The following is a 23,693-nucleotide window of genomic DNA, read 5'->3' as shown; positions in this document are numbered from 1 at the left end:
AGTGGATGCTTGAACAACCTCTGGCGGCAGTCTATTCCAAACCTTGGGGGCTCGGACAGTAAAAAAGTTCTTCCTTATGTCCAGCCTGAAATGGTCGCAGAGGAGTTTGTGACCGTTCGACCTTGTCATCCCTTCCCCCAGATCCTGGTGAACACCCCTAATAAACTTAGAGGTGGCCACCAGATTGCCCCTGAGCCTGAGCTTTTCCAGGCTGAAGAGTCCCATGGCTCTCAGCCTGTCATCATAAGGTCTGTTTTCCTGACCTCTGATCATGCGCATGGCACTTCTCTGGACTCTCTCAAGCTTCTCCACATCCTTTTTGAATTGTGGAGCCCAAAACTGGATGCAGTACTCCAGCTGTGGCCTCACCAAGGCCGAGTACAATGGGAGAATGACATCCCGGGATTTGCTTGAGAAGCATCTATGGATGCAAGCCAGCGTTTTGCTCGCTTTACTAGCCGCAGCATCACATTGAAGGCTCATGTTCATCTTGTGGTCAATCATGACCCCCAAGTCCCTTTCATCTGTAGTGCTAACCAGCGTAGCACTGCTGAGCCTATAAGCATGCTGGATTTATGGCACCTGCCTGCCCTCCGATAATCCTAAATCAACGTTCCCCACTTCCCCGCCCCCACCTACCTGTCTCACACGTATTGTCTCCCATGGTCTTTGATCCTCACTGCCACACATTTGCATTTTCACAGACCTGCATTTTGCATATTGGCTTCTGTTCTATCCAGGAGAACACAAAACAACAGCAGACTCTCCCTATGCCCATAGAAGGATGTTTGTGCCCGAAAGCTTGCAAAGAACAATTTTTACAACTATTTAGTTGGTCTAATAAAAGATATCACATTTGCCCAAAGAACCTTGTCTGCCTATGTCCTGTACAAACTGTCCTTCATCAGGAGAACTGGTGATCTCCGGTGACAACTGCTGCATGGGGTCCTGGCCACAGGCACCTTTGTCCACCTATTAGATTTGGCACTGCTGGTGGTTCACCCTTTCTGCAAGGAGGCGATGGAGGAGACTGTTCCATGCCTTCCTGGACTGTCCCTGGTTGCTGCTGCTGCTCTTTGCTGTCTTTAGCACCCTCTTTGGTGTCCTGGACTTGGACTGTTTCAAGAACATGTACATCTACTGTGTCCCATACCGAGCAACCAAGGAGAGTATGATCTGCCTGGCCAGCTTCTTCCTGAGCCAGACCAAGATGGCAACTCTGAAAAGCCTCAGAAACCAGCTCACGAGGACTGGCTCCAGTGATGTCCTCCTACTATTCTGGTTCTTGGTCCGGGCAGGATTTATAGTTGAATATGGACATTTCACTTTGCAACAAAATGGGGACCAGCTTGTGTCATGTTTGGCCCTTGAGGGGACACTCTGCAAGGTAGAAGATGGACAGCTGATCCTTAGTATGTAACCTCATGAAGGGTATTGCTGGGGAAGGGGATTCAGTCTCTAATGAGAAGGTATTTTTGTTGCTGACAAGTGTTTCATGTTTTAAGTATGCATTTTTCCACTTTTGTCTTGTATAAAGGTTTGAAAAGTCAAAAGTCTCTCTGTCTGTCTCTGTGGCTGTGTATCTTCCTCCCCCCCCCCCCCAATATTTTGAAAACAATAGGGAAGAGAAAATATGTGAAGAGACTCTTTTCATAAGTGAAGATTTACAGCTGTATGTGCTGAATGTTTCTTTAATTGCCCTTAGGTGTGAACTTGCCACTGGCTTTTCAAATGAAATAGGTCAGCACAAAACCATTAAATTGCACAGAATATTTATTTTTCAGGCATGTTGCTGCAACACAGCAGATTTATTCTTTTTATCATCACTTTTGGTGCACAAAGTATGGTGAAACCTACTTGTTCCAGCTGAAACGTTTCTTGATATATGTTTGTTTGTTACTTGTTTTGATTTATAAATTTCTCTTTCCCTTTTCCTTTTCAAAACAAAGATCATTTTTATGGTGGGACGAGGATATCTGTCTCCAGATCTCAGTAAAGTTCGAAGTAATTGTCCAAAAGCCATGAAGAGGCTAATGGCAGAGTGCTTGAAAAAGAAGAGAGATGAGCGACCCCTTTTTCCTCAAGTAAGAAATGTTCCTGGTTTGGATTGTGGGGAACTCTGAGAAGTAGGCAAAGGCAGATACAGTATGAACTTGTCATCCAGTTCACAGTTGTTCCTTTGAACTTAGGCTCAAGTTACACATTCAGATAGTAGAACTGATAGTTTAGCACAAGGGTGGCTAACATGTGGCACATGTGCCACAAATAGCAAAGGCAGCCTCTGTGTGTGATACAGGGCAGATTGACCAAGGAGCAGAAAGCAGAGCAGCAGATTAGGCAGGGAGTGGGGATCGGAGTGGTACTTGGAGGGTGTGGGACTTAATTTGTGGCATGCCTGACCAAAAGGTTGGCCCCCATTGGTTTAGCCCATGGTTAGTATTCTGTAGTTGGCAAAATGTATTCAGTACAGCAGAATATTAAAATGACTTGTATGTTGTCAGTTTGGCTTTCATGCATTGATGAAGAATTGATAGTCTACTCCCAATACATCCAGTTAATAACACATTAACTTCAGTGTTATATGTTCTATGGGGATGGACAAATGTACATTTTTAAAGGCTTCCAAAGAGAATGGGGAGCTGGTGCTTAGGATCGCATGTACACATGATTCTGCAGCAATTCAAGTGAGCTACATTAACTCTGCTTCATCCAAGATCAAAGTTGGAGCAGTCTTGCTACACTTATATTGCTATGGAGTGCATGTAACAGTTACGGCAAAATGGGATAGCACTTTTCCTCCCCTTTTGAAATTGTTCCAGATGTACGTTTGCCCATGTCCTACAGAGCAATTGACAGGTAGTTTTTGTGCTATATTTTTGTGCTGTTTCTATCTGGGAAAATATCCTTGAATTCTAAATATTTTGGGTTTTCTTTTTTTAATGTTGATTCAGTACATTAAAACAAATATGAGTTCTCCCTGCTGGCTATGCAGTAGAGGTTTTAAGCAAGCAGCTTTAAAAGCTGTGTTTATTTTTGGTGACATCGTGGATGCTGTTGTACAAACAAGGAAGTAAACAAAAGGCAGCCATGTTGCTGTCTTCATCAGACTCCCACAGCAAAGTAAGTGTTTGTTAAGGTGAAATATGAAGTAGTGTTTCGCAAAAGGGATTTTTTTTTAGATTTCTGAGGCAGTACAACAGACACGAAAATGCAAAATGTTAAATCATTTTTTTAATGATGATTTAATTAAATTTGATTAAACTTGTTACCTAGAATTAATCAATGTTCTGCCCTTGACTTTACAGTGATGTTACTACTCTGCAGTACCAGATCTGATTTTTATCTTGTTTTCTAACTTATTTTAGATACTTGCCTCCATTGAGCTTCTGGCCCGGTCATTGCCAAAAATTCACCGCAGTGCATCTGAGCCCTCGTTAAACCGGGCTGGTTTCCAGACGGAGGATTTTAGTCTGTATGCTTGTGCTTCTCCAAAAACACCCATCCAAGCAGGGGGATACGGTGGGTTTCCTGTACACTGAAAAGAGGTTGAAAGCGTGTGTGTATGTGTATGTATGTGCACATGTGCTGACATGTTCCCATGTATGTGCACACATGTGCATATGTTCCGAATTCCTACCAGCTAGTCTCTTTTAAGGTGCACTGAGAGAATAAAGACTCACTTAATGCTAGCTATGTCCCTGGCATGAAGTCTGTTGCTGGCAATGGAAAGCCTGGGAACTGCTGTCACAAAAAAAGAATTAAAGGTCACTTAAGAGAAAAGGGAAAAGTCACTTCAAAGCAAAATAATTGCTTGGTCACTGGGCCATACCTTGCATTTACTTTTGCTTGATTTGCCATCTTATCTAAGTTAACTGGTTAAATTAGTTACTCTGAGGATGGTGTCTTTAAACTGGTCAAGCTGCCTTGAATTTTTACAACTGAATCATCATTAGGCATGAGAAATAGGTTTTAGATTCTTAAGTTAGAAGTATTGCTGATATGAGTAAGTGTGGAAAGTGAACTTGGCTGCAAGGCTGAACACTGTCAAAACTTAGATTTAGTTAGCAGAGGTGAGAAAATACAACACAGAATGTAAAGGAAGACCTTGGCAATGTGTAACTCCTTTCTTTTTAACCTTATGATTTAAAATAGTGATAGTTAGAAAACATCTTTTCCTGGAGAGGAAATCTGTATTTTGTCTAAATGTTCTGACCTGATGTGGTTGAAAACCTTCTACAAATGTTTCCTTTTGCAAGAAAAAAAAAATTCTAAATTATTCCTACTGCATCTGAACAGCACATATATTACTAATAACCATCAAATTCTTCAGAGTAGCAGGGACTGTAAAATAAGAAGCACAACAGCAAAGGATCACATAAGCAAATGTATGTCTGCTATGCAGTAACATGTTACTACCCATAATGGGAAAACACATTTTGAAAAAAGTGAAGAGGTAAAATTTAAGAGCTGATTTTGATGGAAAAACAATATATTATGAATATTGTTAAGAAAATGATCTGCTCTTGTATCACTATTTTAGTTATTAATATTGCTGGAGTGGTCTCTATTCTGTGGAGAGCTTTTTTTATTCTTTCTCTTTTTTTACTCGTGTATAGAAGTTGCAAACTGGACTGCAAAGATCTAGAAAGATAAATTACAAAGCACTAGTATCATCACACGAGTTCACTTATAAATTTTTATTTTTCTTTGTTAGACTTTTCATCTGGAACAGGTAAATCAGAGTAGTTCTGTCTGTTTCAGATTATACTGACCTCTGGTGGCACACATTAAGTGTTTTCACAATACAGACATTAATTTTGTCACTTTTCTCTTCTATTTCTGACCTGTGATCTGGTATATTTGGCAATTGTTTTAAATGTTAAGGTGTTACCTTGATAGATTCCTCTCTATAGAAGAATAGCTTTTGCTGTTCTGGTTAGGCATTCAAGAGATGGGGAGTATTTCCTTATTGACTTCTGGCTGTATCATTTATAGTGAAGTTTGCAGTGTTGCCATTAATATGTTATACTCTAAGGGTGGGGAATAAACAAAGTTTACGTTCATGCCATGTCCCTCTGTTGGAGTTGGGTGTCTAACCATGTGCTCACAGATCCTTTTAAAGTAGTAGTTGGTATTTAAGGGCTAAGAGAGGATAAGTGATTCCTCCATTCCCTTCATTATAATAATCTGCTCCCTTTAATAGTCTTCTGTATTCACCTAGAGTAGTCTCAGAGCTAAACTCCATTGTTTTTCATTGTGGTAGACAGCAAAACTAATGGCAAATAGTTGTTATTAGTCTTAGGTTTAGGTAGAAATGGTGGTATGTTTTAATTTTGACTAGTTTCTCATCTTTTTATTTTTCCTTACCATGGCAGACCTATCTTAAAATGAGGATTTAACAAGCTGGTTTTTTTCCTTGTGTCAGTGACATTTCTCAGTTCATATAGTGAAGAAAAGTGCTTCTTAAGCCTTGGGGAATGGCGCTCAACTGAAGGCTATGATGTCTTCCCCACTAGGTGCAAGTATCAAGTACCATGGCTTTTAAACCTCCTACAATATCCAAGCATAAAATGGTGCAAAATCCCAGGCAAAAGGGCTTCTCTTGTAAAATTGTTTCTGGAAGTGATATGTGCTTCAACAAGGATCCCACAGTCAGAGCTGGATTGGCTTTCCTGGGTCTTGGGAGTCTTAAAAAGCTTCATGTACACTAGAGCATTCTTTGCCTCTATCTCATGAAAACACCAAGAGCCCATTGAAGGTGCTGGTGATGAAGATGTCAGAGAACATGGAACTGTCACTGCTGTCTTGCCCCAGTATTAGGGTCCATTATCATTTTAAGTAAGATTTTTGTCTTGTTTTGTTTTGTTTCTAGAGCGGTTTTCCTCACGAGTGCTGTGCCAGCAGGACCACAATATTGGGAAAAATCAGTGCATGTATTCTTACATGTATTGTTTAACTACGCTTGTTAACCATAGCTAAGTCCTTAAGGAGACACTGTGCTGAAATGTCATGTTCCATGTTCTTCATTCTGTAGGCTTGGCATACGAAATGAATTCAGTCTTGGAAAGCACTGACATCCTTAAGACATCAGTTGTTTTAGGAATAAAGAATCTGAAAGACAGAATCTATTGTCATATGTCCAGACAATAAAACATTCTCACAAAGAATGTTTTCAGCTGTCATTCTTGGGGCTTTTCACTCTATCCAGGACCTATGCAAAATCAACATCCAACTGCTCGTGGTTTCTTTGGGGACCTTGTCCCTACTCCCAGAACTGTTTCAGGATCTTCATTTCTTTTCTAGAAGCTTATTTTTATACCTTAACATGGCAAAAAGTACAGGAAGCCTCTTAAACTTATGGTGAGAAACAAACCATAAAAGATATTAGTCCTTGGGCTAGTTGTTGCTCCAGGTTATATTTGCCAACCCTAAATCCACAAAGTTAAGCACCTAACTGCCATTGATTTCAATCGTAATTTCAGTAAGAATTAGATACCTAAATAGGATTTTGCCACCATAGCACTTTTTTGGATATGGGACTTAGTTATATCTGTGCTAGAAGGTCCAATAAGATTTTTATCTACACAGGTGAAGCAAGATGGAAAGCTGCATTTTTGGCACCTCCCTTCCCCCTCCCCTCTCCACCCCCCCCATCACAAGTCTGTGAATTAAGTACCTCTGCCAGCTTGGCTATTAAACAAGTCACCCTTCATTTCTAGGGGAGCTCACATTATGCCAGTAAGTTCTCAACCCCTGAAGGTGCATATTTACCAGACTACAATCTTGCATCCTTTTTAGACTTAGATTTTTTAAATCTCATATGCTGTCTAGGAAAAGAAGCTAGGCTTCTTTTAAAATATAAATATATCGCTGTTTGGCCAGATCTAGGCTTCCCCTCTTAGTATGTCCGTATGGAGGACCAATATACAAACAAAGTCAAGTGCTAATTCTCAGCCACTGCCTCTTTTAGGTGTTAACAGTTGTGGTTGTTCAAGTTAATCCCCACCTTTCTAATGCAGCCTTCTCTGAAATACAGAGATACGTCAGAATTACATGTTACTTAGCCAAAGGCGTCCGAGTGTGATATAGAGGTTTTCCTCTCAATAGATCATGCATTCTCTACTGTGATGGAAATGTAGGTATGGAACCTTGAAGGGAATGACACTCTCAGATAGTGGTAGATCAGAACTATAGTGTAAGAAGCACATCTAGGATTTTGAAATTATGTATCACTATCTGAGAGTATGTATGTTCTTTGGAGAGATCAAGAATCCTGACTACTTGTACACCTACCTGTTAAGAGTTGAAGACCTGTAAACTGCTTTTCAACTCCATTCTTGCAGGAAAGGGGGCAGCTAGTATATACTCTGTGGTCGTATGGACACCTTTTCAGAGTAGTTTTTAGAAACTGCATTTGAAACAGTGAATCCATCTGCTGTGCATCAGACAAGCATGAAAATGCCTTCATAGATTCATAGATGTTAGGGTCGGAAGGGACCTCAATAGATCATCGAGTCCGACCCCCTGCATAAGCAGGAAAGAGTGCTGGGTCTAGATGACCCCAGCTAGATGCTCATCTAACCTCCTCTTGAAGACCCCCAGGGTAGGGGAGAGCACCACCTCCCTTGGGAGCCCGTTCCAGACCTTGGCCACTCGAACTGTGAAGAAGTTCTTCCTAATGTCCAATCTAAATCTGCTTTCTGCTAGCTTGTGGCCATTATTTCTTGTAACCCCCGGGGGCGCCTTGGTGAATAAATACTCACCAATTCCCTTCTGTGCCCCCGTGATGAACTTACAGGCCTTAGCCAAGTCCAAGTCAAAAAGGGACCGTCATAAATGGTCATTCAAATTTTCTGAGGCATTTGGAAATGGATTTGTTCATTGCATGTCAAAGCCAGTTCTGTTTGAGGGTAGGCAGAGGTGGTCCAAACTACACATTTGAAACTGTTCTTCTGTGGTAAGGAAAAACTTCTTTTTATTTAAACCTATCGAGCACTAAGATTTAAATCAAAATGTTCCTATTCATGCAGGGCACTTCAGAATTATGGTGCTAACTGAATATTAACATTCACTCTTTCCTGGAGTGAAGATCTTGTGTCCTTGCAGATTGTAGAACCCCATCTCAGCTTACTTCAACTGACAGCATGTTTCCTGGGCTTTGAGAGGAGGATGGTGGCTTGTCTGAGTTCAAGCGATTCCTACAAGCAGGGCTTCTCATGGCAGAGAGAGTAGGGAGTTTGTTTTCCATGTGTGCAATGATGAAATAAAGGAATTGCCTCCTTACTGCCAACTACTGCTCAGTAAGGTTCTGTGGACACATGGCTGGACAGATGACTCCTGCAGTATGGATGTGTAAAGCCATTTGCCAGAGAACAAGACCTGTTGCATCTTTTTATATACAGTGTCAAATTTTAGGGAAAAACGATTAGATTACTTCCCACTACAGGGGATGGTGGGGCATCTAAACTCGCTTGTTAAGATTCAATCTGAGATCAGATTTACCCCAGAAAGTTAAAAGATCAGCCAGTTAGAAAAGTAACTTCACTACACTTAAGACAGACTGAAATAATTACTTTTTTTTTGCATCTGCCCTGTGTCATTACTAACTGAAATACTTTGACCTCTCTTGGGCCTGTCATCATCTTCTTGTTCTTGGTTTTCCTTTCATTTTCTGAAATCCCTAAACAACAATTAAAAGCTGAACTTGTTAGCAGGAATGGGCAGAAGGACAAGTTGAGTAATGAGGGAGCTATCTCTTGTTTATAAATTAAACTTTAATTAGAAATTTAGGAAGTAGTTTGAAAAGTAAATTAAGTAGAACATGTTTAGGACGTGTGGCTAAGCATGAATGTCATTCTTCAAAATAAGTCTCTGAGGTAATATTTTATTTTCCCATTTCTACCTTTTAAACAAGTACAAAACACAAAACCTTGAGCTTTCTAGTAAGGGATGACAAGTTAGATGAGAGAGCGGCAAGAATATACACTTTTTCTAGTATATCAGATTACAGGTTTTCTCAGTTTGCAGGGCTACTAAACTATTACCACAGTACCCTGGATATGTGGATAAATACTTTAATAGGATTACCTTTCAGTTCTGTGCATCTACAAAGTACTGGAACTACCAAAGAACATGCTTCTACTTCCATGTTTGTTATGTTGCCAGATTACAGGAACACTGCAAAGCTGATCAGATACCAAAGTTGACTAACTTTAAATTGTTATAACTGGGTATGATGCTGTCCAGACAGTTCTCTTCCTCTTGTGCCTACCCCTGCCCCCCTCAATCCCTCTTCTCACTTTAAATCAACAGTTGCATTGCTGGAAGATTTGAAGGGGAGCAGTGATTAGAGCATTGCTATAATGTCTGTATTGCTGTTCTCTAGGTGAAATTTGTTTCTGTGCAGAGGGCTGGAATAATGCCTATATACTACTGGAGACCCAGTTTAACCCCTTTTAAAACCTTATTTGAAGGCTTGTGCAGTACATAGGAGTTATGATGCCCCTCTGCACAGAATGAAATGTCACCCTTCAAGTTTATTGCTGTTCTGGCATCATCTAGGATGTGGATGCACAGAAAAGTACAATAATTTATAGAAGCCATATTGGAATTTTGCCAAATGAAGGATGACAGAAATTCTACTGAAGGATTTACTCTCCAGTTGGTAAAGGAGTAGTTTGGAAAAATTATAAACACTGTGAAACTTTCTGCATTGGTTCTACTTAAAATGCCACCACCAACAAGCAAGATGCATGTTTATTAGTAATTTACAATATGCCACTTGGCTCTCTCTTCCTGTAGGTATCTGAGCCTAATACTTTTTCTGTATCCCAACCCCCTTCATTTAGAGACCTTGAGCCACCCACTTCCCATAACCCTTTTTTCCTATCTAAGACCTTCTAGAGACTCTCATATGCTCTGGCTTCTTTATATGCTCCTGTGCCTTTTATAGCATGTGCTTTGCTATACAAAACTATTTCTACCAGACTCTATATGCACTTTCCCTGTTCTCATGGAGGCTCCTAGTCAATTTTCTTGGTTCCTTCTTCTGTAAAACAGGCCATTTTACCCCCGGTGGCAAACCAAGTGTCATTTTAAACTGAACTAATGTAAATTTTTCAAAGCTATTTGTGAATATTTCTGATTTGTTTCTGATGATCTGAGTATAAATATTAGAATGTACTACATGTTCTTTTTCTTTAGATGATATGGACTGTTTTAGAGTTGATTGGAAGGACACCAAGATAGAGTGGTCATTTGAATGTAACAATATCCTAGTGCCTTTGCTAAGCAGACCAAAGACTATGTCCTATGCATTTCCCAATCAGCCTTTATTATAATTGAGTTTTGAAAGTTCCTTTGTTTGGTATCATCTTCCAGGAAGGGGCATGATTACCCCCAAAACAATATGGGAAGCTAGCATGGAGACTGTAACCTGGTTTCTTTTCCTCACTTGTAGGGCATCCTAGTGATTTGGGAAAGGGAGATATTGTGGCTTCAATTGTATTGGTGGGGAGGATAGCCTGTAGGCTCAAACATGGGTTTAGAGAGGAGTATATGGGGTTTGGGTTCTGTTCTAGGTTCGGTCACAGACTTCCAGAATGACTACAGGCAACAGTCTTAATCACCGTGCCTCAGCTTTCTCATCTTTGAAATGGACATAATCACTTACCTCATAGGTTGTTGAGGCTTGAACAAAACATGTATGTGAAGGGAAATTGTCATCTTGTGGGAGGGCACTATATAAATGTATATTGCATATTAAATGATTCCAGAATAGCTTTTGGGGCTTGTTTCAAAGCCAAGGTAAATCAAGTACTGATTCTTGTGCTTCCCATGTTTAGTGCATACATATACTACAAACAGTCTACTTTTTGAGCTAGTGAGAATTCACAAACTTACGTCTGATTTTTTTTTTTCCCTATGATCTTGGTTTATAAATTAGTTTACAATGTATTTTAATCCTGGTTTAATAATTAAAGGAACTTGAATGTGTAATATTTAATGGTTAACATGTAATCAGAATAGTTCTGTTGTTAAATCAGTTTTCAGTCAGGATAGAAACTAGTTTACAGTCTGACACTGAGCACCCAAACTGTCACTTATGACAGTTGTCACTTTCCAGCAAGGGACATTAATCTGAAGGTAAGAAGCTTAGAAATTAAATTCAAATGAAACTTTTAAATTTTAAAACGCTTGATGAAAGACCCTTCCCACGAACTTTCAGACCTCTGCTCTGGGCCAGTGGTCACAGCTTGCTTTTAAGAAATCTTACTTCCATAAAATAAGTTCTGAAGACACTTGTTGTTCTGTCACTACAGTTAGGAGCTTTCTGTGCCTTAACTTTTAACTGTTGCATTTTTAATATCTTTGATATTCAGTCTAGTGTTCAACTAGACTCGAGAATATCTCTGTCTAGTTGATATTTGAGATTTTAAACCAAGCTCTTGTCCTCCCTCTACAGGAGAATTTGCAGCGTTCAAGTAGCCACAGCACCATGGCAGTACCCACTCTGTTACTTAAGTCTTGTGTTCCTACAGTTTCTTAACACCAAAACTCTGTTCTGCTCCTCAAAACCTAAAGCAATTGAGAAAAGATATCCATAAGCTTGGAGTGGAGCAGAATGGATCTGCCAGTCCAACACAAGGGGGGAATATCTTTTTAGGAACCAGAATTCTCTGCTGCCATTTTTTCTCCTCAATACAAAAGACCACGTGCATTTGGAGACCTGCAGTGGCTGCCTGTACTGTTGGCATCATTCCCAGGAGAGTGGAGAGGGCACACATGTTTTGACTTTGGTGCTCAGGCATAAGGGATGGAACTGCTGCTTTGGATGGTCTGCTGGTCAGCTTTCTCCCTCTAAAATGAATCATCAGAGGCAGAACATCTGATGAGAGTGCTAATCAAAAGAATCATTCTCTGTTCTGATTTTTTTCCTGGTATGCTTTACTGATTTATGGGACAAGATGCAGTATCCCCTTTTCATGTTACCCGAACATCAAACATTTCAACTGGTCTAAATTCTTTACTTTTCCCGGTCAAATTGGATATTATGAGTGGTGGGTAGTAGCCGGGGGAAGAGGTTCATCTGAAGGAAAAGGGGATGCTGCTGCACCTTTTTTTCAGATTTACTTTATTACCTATTTCAACTCCTACACCCTTCCCATTTCCAGTAACTTCATGTCATCTTTCAGAAGGATTAGAAAGCTCCTCCTCTTGTAGGTCCAGCAACAAACTCAAGGTAACAAAAACTGTAGCAACTTTTACTCTCTTTTTTTTTTTTGGCTTGTATCATCTGATACACTGTATCTATCAGAGATACTACCGCATCCAGCGTCTGTAGAACTGTGACAGACTATGAGTGGTGTATGTACGTACCTATTTTAAAAGTTTTATTTTAAATGAGCGTGCAGGTTAATGCCAGGTACCTTACCAATACATAATATTTTCATAAACATGAAAAACAAAACATTCTCAGGATGAATTGAATGGAAATATTAAAAAAACAAACAAAAAAAATAAAACAACCCCCCAAACCCTAGAATGAGACATTCCAAAAATCTGTGTTTTTGGTACTTTAGAGAGCTTGTTTTTAAAGGATTTTTATTTTTATCCTAATTAATTTTACTCGGTGTCCTCTGATAAATGTGTGTACAGACATGGAACATCTTGTCTCAGTGGCAAGTTGTTAGATTTGAAAAACAAAAAATAACAACGGTACTTGCTGGATCCACACTGACCTCTTCTCTGTTCATTGTTTTCTTCCCTTTTAATACCCTTTCCTCCATTTTCCCTTTTCTGCAGTTTGCAAACTAAAATAAAGGTGGCAGTATCCACATTAAATTTCCTTGTTTTCCTGTCCTCCAAACCTGGTATCTAAATTGTTGGTAGCTTTTTAACAAGTTACCTAGTCAGGGAAAAAAATAAAGTTCAGCCATTGTTTACCTCTAGTAGACTTATTTTGTGATGTGATCTCTGATATATGTGGTATTAAACATAAACTATTTGTACTGAGGCAAGTCAAGCCAATTAGAAAGAAATACAGATTCATGCAGAAGTCTTCTAGTTCGAGGCCTATCCCACTCTGAGGCAGGAGAACTGACCCTATTAATTGGCAGCTTTTCCCTTTCATGAATAAAATCATGATGCTTAAATGAAGGAGTTAGATGTATATAAATGTAATGTTCCCACTAAGTACATGTGTATTGGTTGAAGATGCTGCTTCTTCCTTAACTAGGAGAGTTAGTAGGGCCTTTCCTATGTACAGAAGAGGGTTCCTGGATGTAGGGAAGAATACATATCAGTTATGGAGTATGGTTTTAAAACCATGGAATGTTATGGTTTTACAGACAGTCTGTTACACTTATCAATGAATATTTACTGGGGTTAAGGGGACCTGATTAATCTGAAGTGGGAAAATATAATTGAAATACTGTGTATTCATATTAATTCCACAAACATTAGCAAGACAGCAATAGTGAGTGACTTTAAGTCATTATGAGAATGATACAATTCATGTTAGTACATGAATAGAATTCATGTGTACAGGATACATTTGAAAAACAAAAAAGCACAATTTTCTTCTTCTCTGCTGTGGGTCTTCAGATGCTGTTAGATTTTACTTCCTTCCTGAGGTTAATACAAATTGAAATGTGTGGTAGTAGTGTCTCCTTTCCAGTGTGGCGAGCGGTGGGACATAGTCCAATGAAATCATAATGCATTCTTGTAGCACAGTATCAGAACACAATATTGTCTGCAGCAGTTGAGAACCAAGGTGGAAGGAGGCTAGGAACAGAGTTGTCAGAAAACAGTTAGGAAGTTTAGCAAACATCACCATCAAGACAATGAAAATACTGCTGCTCAGCGTTTGGGTTTTTTTCTTCCCTCTCATTCTTCCACATTTTTATGGGCTGTGAGACGGAGTTTGTAAATGTAGGGCATGCCAGAAATCACCTGCATTCTTGAAAGAAAATATAGCTAGAGCAAGTATGTTGTTGGTCATTTAAAAATGGTCATTTCAGAGTACTTGTTAAATATGCTAGTTTCCCTTTCACAGTTTCATGCTAGCGAAAGAGTACTTCTGCTAAAATATAGCAGTAAAGAATTCTTTTTTGTCCTTGTTTGAAATTGAATTTATTTTGCAATGTTTTCATTACCCATCAGCCTACAGTATGCTTCTTGAACCCATAGGAAAAGCACAAGGAAAGTTGCTATCCTTGTCTTGCAAAGCACTTTAGAAGTAACACATGAGAGAGGTTGGGGTGTTCTTTAATTACTTTCTCCTGAGCAATGTGCAAACTTTTTAGCTGCTATTTAGAGGAATCTTTGAGGATGCATTTCCATTACCTTTTCTTTTCCTTCATATATTTGTAATACTTTGTGTCTGACCATCTGTATTAAGGTCAGCTTAATCCTCATGCAGAACATTCCAGGGAACTTGGTTTGTAAATAATTGGATTTTTTTCTGTTCCTTCAGAAATCACTAAGACTGTTGTGCATGAAAACAGGATAAGTCTTAAAAGGTGCCCTTCAAATGTATAGTAAACAGCGGGAGAGGAAGAGATATGAACTGAAAGCCCCAAATAGCAGCCAGGGGGCAGGAAATCACAAACCTAAAAATAAGTAAATAAACTGAGGTCCTTTGGCTAACATCAGGCGGCTTTCAGCTCCTCTCCAATGTTCCAGTTTGATGCACTGGGATATAATGTGCATGTCATGGTTTGGAAGTTTTATTAAATATTTTGTAACTGTGAAATTACCTATACACTTATAAGCACACTGCTTTCAGCTCTGTAATATCTGAGCATACAGTAAACCTTTTCTAGAGCCACTGTTGGGAGCACCTGTAGTCCCACTCCAAGATTTTGTGGAGTCAATGTCCTGTCCCTGTTCCTCCACCCCCAGCACACATGGGGAACTGGAAAGAGAGAAGACCTGTCACATGATCTATCCCATATCCCTTTCAGTGAAAGATTTTTTTTTTTTCTTCTCTGTACTATATTTCTCTGGAGCTGGAGCACCATGGCAATAGTAATGCCAAGCAGTGTGAACACAGAGACTTTTAAGCATGCTTCAGCATTAACTAAGTGCTGACTGGCTCTAGGTTGAGCCTGGTTCTGCTGCTCCTATTTTTCTTGAAGCTCTTGCAGGTCTTTTACGTAATCTGCTTCTGTTTGTCTATTTCTTACCTGAAATCATTTATATAATACCCTGACAGTTACTGGTATTTTGAACTAAATTCTGCCACTGCCATTGTACCATGACTTCCACTGAAGTCAGTAGCAGCTGCTTTTTGCACATTAGAAGATAAAATTTGGCCTGTTATGACATGAAATGAATAAACAGTAGGAGGTGTGACCTGTTAAAGATCATGCCTTTACACAGATCCCTCAGAAGGAAAAATGCACTGAAGATCATACACAAATATGCTTTTGTATTTGTATTGGTCTGAAAACATATGGATTGTATTACAGAACACTTGGACAACAAGGAGCCCCCTCTTTACTCAAAGGCCCCTAAAACCTTGGGCTTTAATATCTGTGCAAAGCATCAGTAGCTCTTCAAGATGTCAGTGGAGTGGAGGGTTGAATTAGTGAGCAAACATTTTGCACCTTTCCAGCCTATAGGTTTCTATGGAGTATTTCCTCCTTGACTGCGAGAGCAGTTTCTGTAGCGCAAACTATTCGGAGTACTGTAGGCAAGTGTGTTTCCGTCCATTGAAAAAATACCAGGATGTAATATTACAGTCTAACGTTTTAGGTACATACAAAGCACAGATGAAGATGAATTGTGTGAATGAACATGATGAAGGGGCATCACTTCGAAAATGCTGGTGGTTTTGCCTCAGTGGCTTTGCTTTTTTTTGTTATACATTCTAGTTTATCAGAGATCATCGTGTTTTTACTACACTTTGTTAGTTGCATGGGTTTATTAAGTCTGTTTGCTTTGGCGCACAGATTAAAAATAGCTTTCTTTGTTGCTTTAGTTCTCACCTGGCAAGTCAACTCATTGCAGGCAGGAGCAGATGCAGTTGAGGTAAACCCATTTTGTTTGCATTTAGGTTTCAAAGATGCAAATATAGAAGCTAGTAAGTGAGCACCATGAGCAGTACATAGTAATAGTAGTAGTTATAAAGGGCGTGTATACAATTTCTGAAAGAGCCAGATGGAGAAACTGCTGTGAGTAAACTGAGGAAGTGAAAGGTAGCACATACTTTCCATATGAAGGGAAGATGCCAATAAACCCTATTAAATGGTAAATATGAGGCTCCCCAAAACATTACGTTTGCAGGTTGCCAAATGATAGTGTGCCTTTCTGACTTAAGAATGCAATGAAATACATAACCAGGTGCTTTGTAACTGGAGCAGTGACTTTGGTTTAATTCCAATGCAGTAGTTTTGTGTACACCTGCACCTAAGTATCTTTCTCAAAAGTTGTAGTTTGTAAACTTAAGTAAAGGTCAGGGGGGTGGTAGAAGAGGGTTCATAGAAATGCCCGGTGTTTGATTCCAAAAAAAAGTTTGTAGAATACATGATTGTCTTTGAGTAAATCTGCAACTTGAAGCTACTCTGAAAGTAAAACATGGTGTGTTTTTTTTACAATGGTCCTTCCAAGGACCAAACAGCTTATTAATGTAATATAAAGTTCTAAGGAGAGCTAAAAGCAGTAAACATCCACAGCACCTTTGAAAGAGGCAGTGCATGAGACATGAGATCTAGATTAGGAGGTTGACTTTGTATAATTAGCAGTCATGCTGTGTATATCACAGTGTACAACTAATTTCCAGGTCTGGGGGATAGTTGTCATATGAATTACTAGCATATATCTTGGGTTCTTCCTCAGACCTCTTGTTGTTAAATTTCTCCATCAACTACTGTTTAAATGATCCTGTATTGTGTAATTTCACATTTGCCTAGGAAAATCTTTGGTGTATTGTTGCAGGAAGAGAGAGGTTTGAATTAGATGTATTTTGTTCAGTTTTCAAACTGCTGTGTAGGCTTCTGGCAGTACGTATGTACTAGTGTCATTTTTCATGTAGGAGCATAAGGAAAAGAGAATGGTCTTTGTTCTTAAACATTTTTCAAAGTTTCTTCTCTGCCTTCTTTTGATGAAAAGCTTTTGGATGTGCTTCTGTTAAACAGACGTGCAATTTTAAATGCACAGTTCATACAAAATGACAGTCTGGTTTAAAACCCCATTTTAGTTTCCTTTTACAAATCAGGGTGTAATGTTTTTAATGTTTTACTTAAAAGTTCAAGAAATATCTGGAATACTTTTCCATTCCCAACCTCTGCACTAAAAGAACTCTTAAGAAAATAACATCTTCCCTACTTAAAAACAACACCCCCCCCCCCCCCCCCGCGCGCCCATTTGTAATTTTATTAAAGGGAGTAGGCAGGTGGAAATATCAGTGGACTTTTAAACTACCTATGCATTAGGTTTATATTGTCAAAGCAGCAGTATATTCAGCCCATCCTAACTCAGTCACAACCTACATAATACTGTCCAGTCATTTTGTTTGGCTACGTACATCAGCTGTAGTTTAGAATAATCCTGTGTGACTTATTTCTGAATTAGTAAAATACAAAGCAGAGGAACGTATACCATATTCGTTTGGGTTTTTAAATAATGGTTGGTTTTGTTTTGACAACTGTCATTCTGTGTTGCATCTGTGTGTTCACTCTGTTTGAACCCAGTTTATTTGTTTTCTGTGTTTGGGAATACAGTAGAACATGAGGACATGACAAGCAGTGAAGCTCACCATCTGTGGGTGCAGATGATGAGGCTTGAGGGGCAAAATGGACCAAACGTGGGTGGTGGGTTATTCTGGGATGGTGGGGGGTTGTGAGGTTGGGGGCATAATTTAAATAACTTTGTCTAAATCTAAAAAAGTATATAAGTGCAATAAATGTGCTTTTTATTCAAAGCTGTGAACCGTTTAAACAAGACATGCACATTGTTCCTTCCTGAGCCTTGTGTTCCACCCTACCCCCTTTCTCCTCACATGACTAAAACTTGGCAGTGGCCAACTTGCATGTCTTGCCTTATGTCTGCCTGATTTAATTTGTGCTTATCTAAATTTATGTATATTTGTAAGACCTAAAGAAAGTCTTGCATTTTAGAAAGCTTGTCTAACTTTATCCCAACCACATAGTTGGTTCAATAAAAGATACCAGCTTAAAAAGTCCTTGCCTATCTAAATATGTCATTTAAAAAACAATAAAATCTCTCTCAGCAGGACTTTAGAGGCAAAACCTGCCCCTCCTTCTGTAATCCTGGGAACTGTTGGAGCAGACTCCAAAAAAAACCCCTGGTAATGAGCAAGAGAGGTAGGGGAGTCTGTTGCATGGGTTCTCCTATAGTACAGAGCTACTCCAGCCATTGGGCTAAAACAGCTGAACTAGGATGGTAAGATTCCTCCTCCTACCTTCCTATTCATATAATTGGCACTCTGTCTAGCTCTGGGCTCCTATATGGAGCAGAGGGGTCCCCTTCCCTGCCCCCCATAAAAAACTGAGGATTGTTATCAGCTTCCTGCTGGGTCCTCTGTTCCTTGGGTCAAAACGCACATGCAGGCTGGCCACTGCTTTCTTGTAGTCCTCCATCTCATTTTGAAGGAATTTAGGTATAAGTGTTTGTAATCTTTTGTGCGTTTAGTTGCAGTCTGTCCTTTCCTCACTCAAGCATGCTGCTTTTCCTAGGTTAGGAAAGGTGCAAAGTCTTTTATCCACAAGGGATTCAGAATCAATGTTTCATTAAGTTTGTGGAAGTGTAGCATGCAGTAATTGGACCCCCTGGGGAAAAGTAAGATGGCTGGCTTGCTTAAACACAGCAGAGGAGGAGATGGCATTATCTCATAATATACAGGCTTGTTTGAGGAACAGAGTATTCTAGTCAAGAGTGGAAAGGGAAAATTTCTATAGTTTGTATTTCTTTTTACATAGTGCAATGAAATGTATATTCCCCAATTTAAACTCTGTGCTAACACAACATTCCTTTAAGCTGTATTTTCTTTCTTTTTTTTTACCACCAGAGGTTTGTGAGGGTCTCACTAGTCTGCTTTGTCTAAGGTCTAGTATGGTTACTTAAGAAAACAATTGTGTTTAGTAGATTTCCATAGCTGCTTTTGAAAAACTACAATGGAGTAATTGTTTTAAAAATTGTATTTATTTTTTAACTCATAAGAAAATGTTTATTTTCAGATTTCTGTTACATGGATCATGGCAACTCCCTTCTTTCCCTCCCCAGCATCCACAGTAATTGCCAATACAAATGATTTTTCTCGCTTATTTCCCTCTCCTTTACACACTTTTTTTTTTTTTTTTTTTTTACCCCTTCCTGCTCTAGTCCCTTCATTTGTACTTTGGAGTCTTTTCTCATGTAAATTTGTACAATGGGAAATATTGTCCAGTTTGGTTAGAGAGCATGGAGACTTAAAGAAAACATATTAAAAAATTTGATAGCTGAAATTCAGATTGAAGAAAACTATTTCTGTGTAAAGTTATTTAAAAAAAACCTCTGTATTATATAAAAAGGCAAAAAGTTCTATGTACTTGATGTGAATATGAGAATACTGCTATAATAAAGATTGACTGCATGGAGAACTGTCTGAGGTGAAATCTTCCTTCTAGGCTACACCTGTAAAAACTAGCAGAGACAATGGTTCACATTTCCCTAGGTCCTCAAGTACCTAAAGACCCAAGTTCAAGGGTTGGGGAGTCAAAAAATAATGCAGTCTCAGGTTCACTATATACCAATGGTCAAGTTTCCTGGTGTTAGCTCAACTCCTGATAAACTTATGCTAAAGCTGTAGGCTAGGGACAGGCATTACACAGAAACTGGTTTAAACCTGTAACAGAATAGATGTTCAGTGCACATAAACCAGGTTGAACATGGCTAAAACCAGTTTGAGATAAGCCTGGTTGAATGTAGTATCAGACTTAACTGATTTGGGTCAAACCAGTTTATGCAGTGTCTGTCCGAGACCCTTCCTGGTTTAAATTAAACCTGAGTCCTCCAGCATCCTAGTTGCTCTGCAACTCTGGGCAAGGCTCTGCTCCAGCGCAGCAGAGCTGGCCCCTCCCCAGCGTTCCCTGGCTTCCCCTCAAATGCTCCCTCACCACTTCCTGCTCAAGCAGGGATCCCCCTCCCTCTGCTTTACATAAACACCTCTCAGCATTAGCACAGACTGTAGCCAGCATGTGGTCTGCTACCTATCGGAGAGGAAAAGAAGGCAGAAGGGACAGTATCTTTACCAGCTATCTGTTGATTAGCTCCAAACCTTCCTTGGAAAGAGTTGTTTAAGAAGAGTTTCAACTAATGAGAGGCTATTTGTTTTCTTAATGAGGTGATAAACACTTACCAACTCCCTGCTGGGTGGCTCAAGAGGGGTGGAACCCCCCCCTAATTGGGCCACACACCCCTCAGCTCAGCACTGTAGAAAGGAAGGAGGGCTGCTTTAGCACTCCCCCAGCTTCTAGCCAGAGTTGCTGCAGGCATGTGCCTGCATTTTTTTCAATCCAGAGGGGGTGCTTAAGCAGTTACAAACCAGTTTAGTCTAGCCAGGTTAGACTAACCTTGAAGGACTGAATCAATTTAAGCTCAGGCTGCCCCTAACTGTAAAGAACAGAGATACTTGGTACCATCCCAAGAAACTTTCTGATGCCAAGTAAGTATGATATAAAACCACTTGCTCTCTAGCCACTCCGGAGAGGTAAGAATCATAACTGCTAGGTCTGATAGTCCTTACTGATTTTTTTTCTGATAGTAGTTGAAAAATGGGCAACGGGAACTAAAACTTCAAACCTGCAGAGCGGCAGTGGCCGCTGCACAGTGCAGGATAGCGGTGAGGATGGCTGCATGCCACCCGACTGCCATGACACTGTTGCTGACCCCTGCGGCCAGCCACACAGCTCCGTGGCAGCGCAGGGAGGTCTTGTACACAGTGGCCATCTCTGCTGGCACAGCCCTGCAGGTAAGCAGCAGCGGCTGCTGTGTGCAAGTGCCCCCCCCGCCCCTGCTGCAGAGCAGGCCACAGAGCTGTGCAGCTGGCCACATACCAGCTTCCCCCTCCCCTAGGCAGCCTGCAGCACGTGTACCCCGCATCACTTACCCACAAAGTCCCCTGCAGAGGGGCACCCATGCCTTCACCCCCCAGCCCTGTACCTGACTGCAGTGTGCCACCTGGGGCTGGCAGCACCCCACAGTCCCTTAGCCCCACTTACCTCTAGGATCCAGGGGTGAAAGGCATGGCTCCGCAGTGGCAGTGCTTGCCCGCAAAGCTCACCCCCCCACAAGCCAGCACGCAGCCACCACCACCACTGCAGACCCTTGCAGCCAGCCATGGGGCAGAAGCAACGGTGCAGTGGCAGCCACTGCATGCAAGCCCCCCTTTCCACTCCCTGGCCAGGTGGCACGTAGGTGGTCCACACGTGGTTGCCACCGCACTGCCGCTGCCGCATCCTGCGCCACTTGAACACAAAGCCATGTGGGTAGCCATGGGATGGTAGCGCAGCATGCAGTGGCAGAATTGCGGTGATGCAGGCAACATACACACTGGCTGGCCTGACAGGGTTTGCACATGGAGGCCAGAGTGGCACCCTTGCCCTCACTCCCTGCCCCTGAACCTGGGAGTGGGTACAGGGGTATGCTTCCCTCTTCTTGATCTACCCCCACAGCACTCCCCTCCCCCCCCCCCAACACACACCTACTTGCTGGGGTGGGTGTGTGTGTGTGCCTCTGTGTTCACATGTTTGTGTCTGGAGGGCGCTGTTTAAGGGGCATCAGGAGGGCTGTTGAGCCTGTGGGGGGCTTTAATTTATATCATGGATTTTGGGTTTTTAAAATCAGAGAATTTGCAATTTTTAAATCAGAGAAAGCCAGGTTCCCTGCTGATTATGTAACACATTCCCCCCCACAAGAAGCTGTCTTGTGGCCTTCCAAGAACTTGAAAGCAAAAGTATACATTTAAAATTTAATTTTATTTATAGTTATAGTTTACTGAAACGGTAATGCAAGAGCAAAACTGTCAGCTTCTGAGATTCCTCACCTGCAAGTGATAGAAAAGAAGAATGGTTAAGAGAAACTCAGAAGCAAGCCTCCCAATTCATAACACTTGGCAATAAAAAGTGGTTACATAGATTTTTAAGGTAGATTCTGGTTTCTCACCTGAAAACTGAGATGGAACACCTGCATTAACAATTCATAGGTTGGTTGGGGTTTTTTTAAGTCTCTAAAGCTTTACAATAATGCTTTCACTGGCTCAGTTGGCAGTGGTGTACATGGTACCTATGTTTTGTTAACCAAACTAGCCATTTAACGGTATTTTGTAAAGTTTAGTGTGTACCACCAGTTCTGTTTCAGAAAGCAATTAACTTATTTTTGAAGCAGAATCTGTGAGAATTAAAAACTAGTTTTTTAGAGCCTGAAAACTGAGATGCAGTTTTTCTGAGGCTGACTTTGCCAAGTCTACTTTTTGTGGTCCTAGTCAGACAAATACAAGGGCATGAAACCAGGGAACAATTGTAGAAATGCAGAGTTGTCTACAGAACCTTCTTAGACATTCATGCCCAACCTGTCCTGTGCTGCTGTAGCCACATGGCTGCTGGGGTCAAAATTACTAAGACTGGGCTCCAGCCAAGACAGTCATGGGCACGTGCTTACTCACCACTCCGTGAAGTCAGGCTTGTGCGTCCTACCCTTGCAAGCTGGGTTGAGATGAAGCTTTGGGCCAAGACAAGTTTTTCGGCTGCTCCCCCCGCATAGGCCCAGCCTGAACCCTGGTCCCTCAATACCAAGCCATGAAGGAAGCCAGACCTCTTCCCACCACCCTCGCTACCACCATGAAGCTGTACCCAGCACGTACCAAGGGGCCTTGCCTGCTCTGGCTGCCCCCGGCTACTCTTCGTCATCAGGGGGGATGCCCAGCTCCTCGTCGGTCCAGGCTGCGGGATCTGGGTACGGGAAATGGCCCTGCAACAATGGCACCAGGCTTCTGCTCAGAGTCCTGCCTGCTGCTCCTTGGGACATGCCATCTGTGGGCAGCCTCCATCCTGCTCCTCAGTCCCCTACCCCCGGCCCCACCATTGGCTCGCCCTCCGTCCCTCCCCCCACCCTCTTCATTGGCTATCCCCCTGCCCCCTAGCCCCGCCCTCCCTCTTCATTGGCCCTCGCCCTGCCGCTTCCTCACCCTAGCCCCGCCCCCCCAATGGTCGCCCCCCGGCACGGCTCACCAGCAGAGTGTCCGGCGAATGCCAGAAGTGCCAGAGGATCCAGAACCACATGAAGCCGCTGATTAACTCGCTCAGCACCACCTGCCGCCGCGTCACCTCCGGGAACTGGCGGTATCGCGGCGCGGCGTGCCCCGCGCTGCGGACAGGGACAATCACGTCACCCCCGCCGGGCCCGGCCGCCTGCCTGCCCGCCCGCGAGCCAGCCTGCCCGCCCACACTCACTGCCGCCGTGCTGCCATCGCCATCGTCCCGCTCCGCAGGGCCCCGGCCGAGCGGCTCAGCCTCGCCAACATCGCTCCGCTCCGCTCTGGCCCCCGCCGCCGAGCGCCCAATGTCACCCCCTCCCCTCGCTATTGGGAGGGCGGAGCGGCCACCTGCCAACAAGCCCCTCGCTGATTGGCTGCAGGGCAGGCTGGCGCCTACTAACTCCGGGAGGGGGGGAGTTGGGGAGGGAAGGGAGGA

General features: G+C 41.8%; 2 protein-coding genes across 5 annotated transcripts in view; one reads left to right on the top strand and one right to left on the bottom strand.

Moving 5' to 3' along the window:
- The window catches only part of BRAF (B-Raf proto-oncogene, serine/threonine kinase), a 161,321-nt gene extending 141,717 nt beyond the window's left edge, over window positions 1–19,604 (top strand). For 2 of the 3 annotated variants that reach the window (XM_019489347.2, XM_019489346.2), the window contains exons 17-19: window positions 1,950–2,084; window positions 3,366–3,519; window positions 5,873–19,604. In XM_019489347.2, the coding sequence (XP_019344892.1) occupies window positions 1,950–2,084; window positions 3,366–3,519; window positions 5,873–5,979 (396 nt within the window). In that variant the 3' untranslated portion in view covers window positions 5,980–19,604. The remainder of the gene's footprint in view (window positions 1–1,949; window positions 2,085–3,365; window positions 3,520–5,872) is intronic. The other variant, XM_014608758.3, reaches the window with a different exon arrangement.
- A 2,357-nt stretch (window positions 19,605–21,961) lies between these two features.
- NDUFB2 (NADH:ubiquinone oxidoreductase subunit B2) lies at window positions 21,962–23,606 on the bottom strand. 2 transcript variants are annotated; one of them, XM_059726468.1, is made up of 4 exons: window positions 23,454–23,606; window positions 23,232–23,367; window positions 22,878–22,971; window positions 21,962–22,048 (listed from the first exon to the last, which is right to left on the bottom strand). In XM_059726468.1, exons 1-3 carry the CDS (start codon window positions 23,522–23,524, stop codon window positions 22,897–22,899), a joined length of 282 nt encoding a protein of 93 aa, XP_059582451.1. In that variant the 5' UTR covers window positions 23,525–23,606; the 3' UTR covers window positions 21,962–22,048; window positions 22,878–22,896. The 2 variants fall into 2 exon arrangements, with proteins under 2 accessions (XP_059582451.1, XP_006268275.1); XM_006268213.4 differs by having other exon boundaries at window positions 22,865–22,971; window positions 23,454–23,604.
- Window positions 23,607–23,693: the final 87 nt, after the last annotated feature.

This window comes from Alligator mississippiensis, chromosome 4, assembly GCF_030867095.1.
Source record: "Alligator mississippiensis isolate rAllMis1 chromosome 4, rAllMis1, whole genome shotgun sequence".
Taxonomy (NCBI): domain Eukaryota; kingdom Metazoa; phylum Chordata; order Crocodylia; family Alligatoridae; genus Alligator; species Alligator mississippiensis.
Note: the sequence above shows the minus strand (reverse complement) of the source record. Positions and strands in the feature narration are given on the sequence as shown.

Bases quoted from the DNA above. Each gene is read 5' to 3' on its own strand.
- NDUFB2 (XM_059726468.1), bottom strand. From the start codon at position 23,524: ATGTTGGCGAGGCTGAGCCGCTCGGCCGGGGCCCTGCGGAGCGGGACG. The intron at 23,368-23,453 runs GTGAGTGTGGGC...CCCTGTCCGCAG, and splicing joins GCGATGGCAGCACGGCGGCA to CGCGGGGCACGCCGCGCCGC. The intron at 22,972-23,231 runs GTGAGCCGTGCC...CCATTGTTGCAG, and splicing joins ATTCGCCGGACACTCTGCTG to GGCCATTTCCCGTACCCAGA.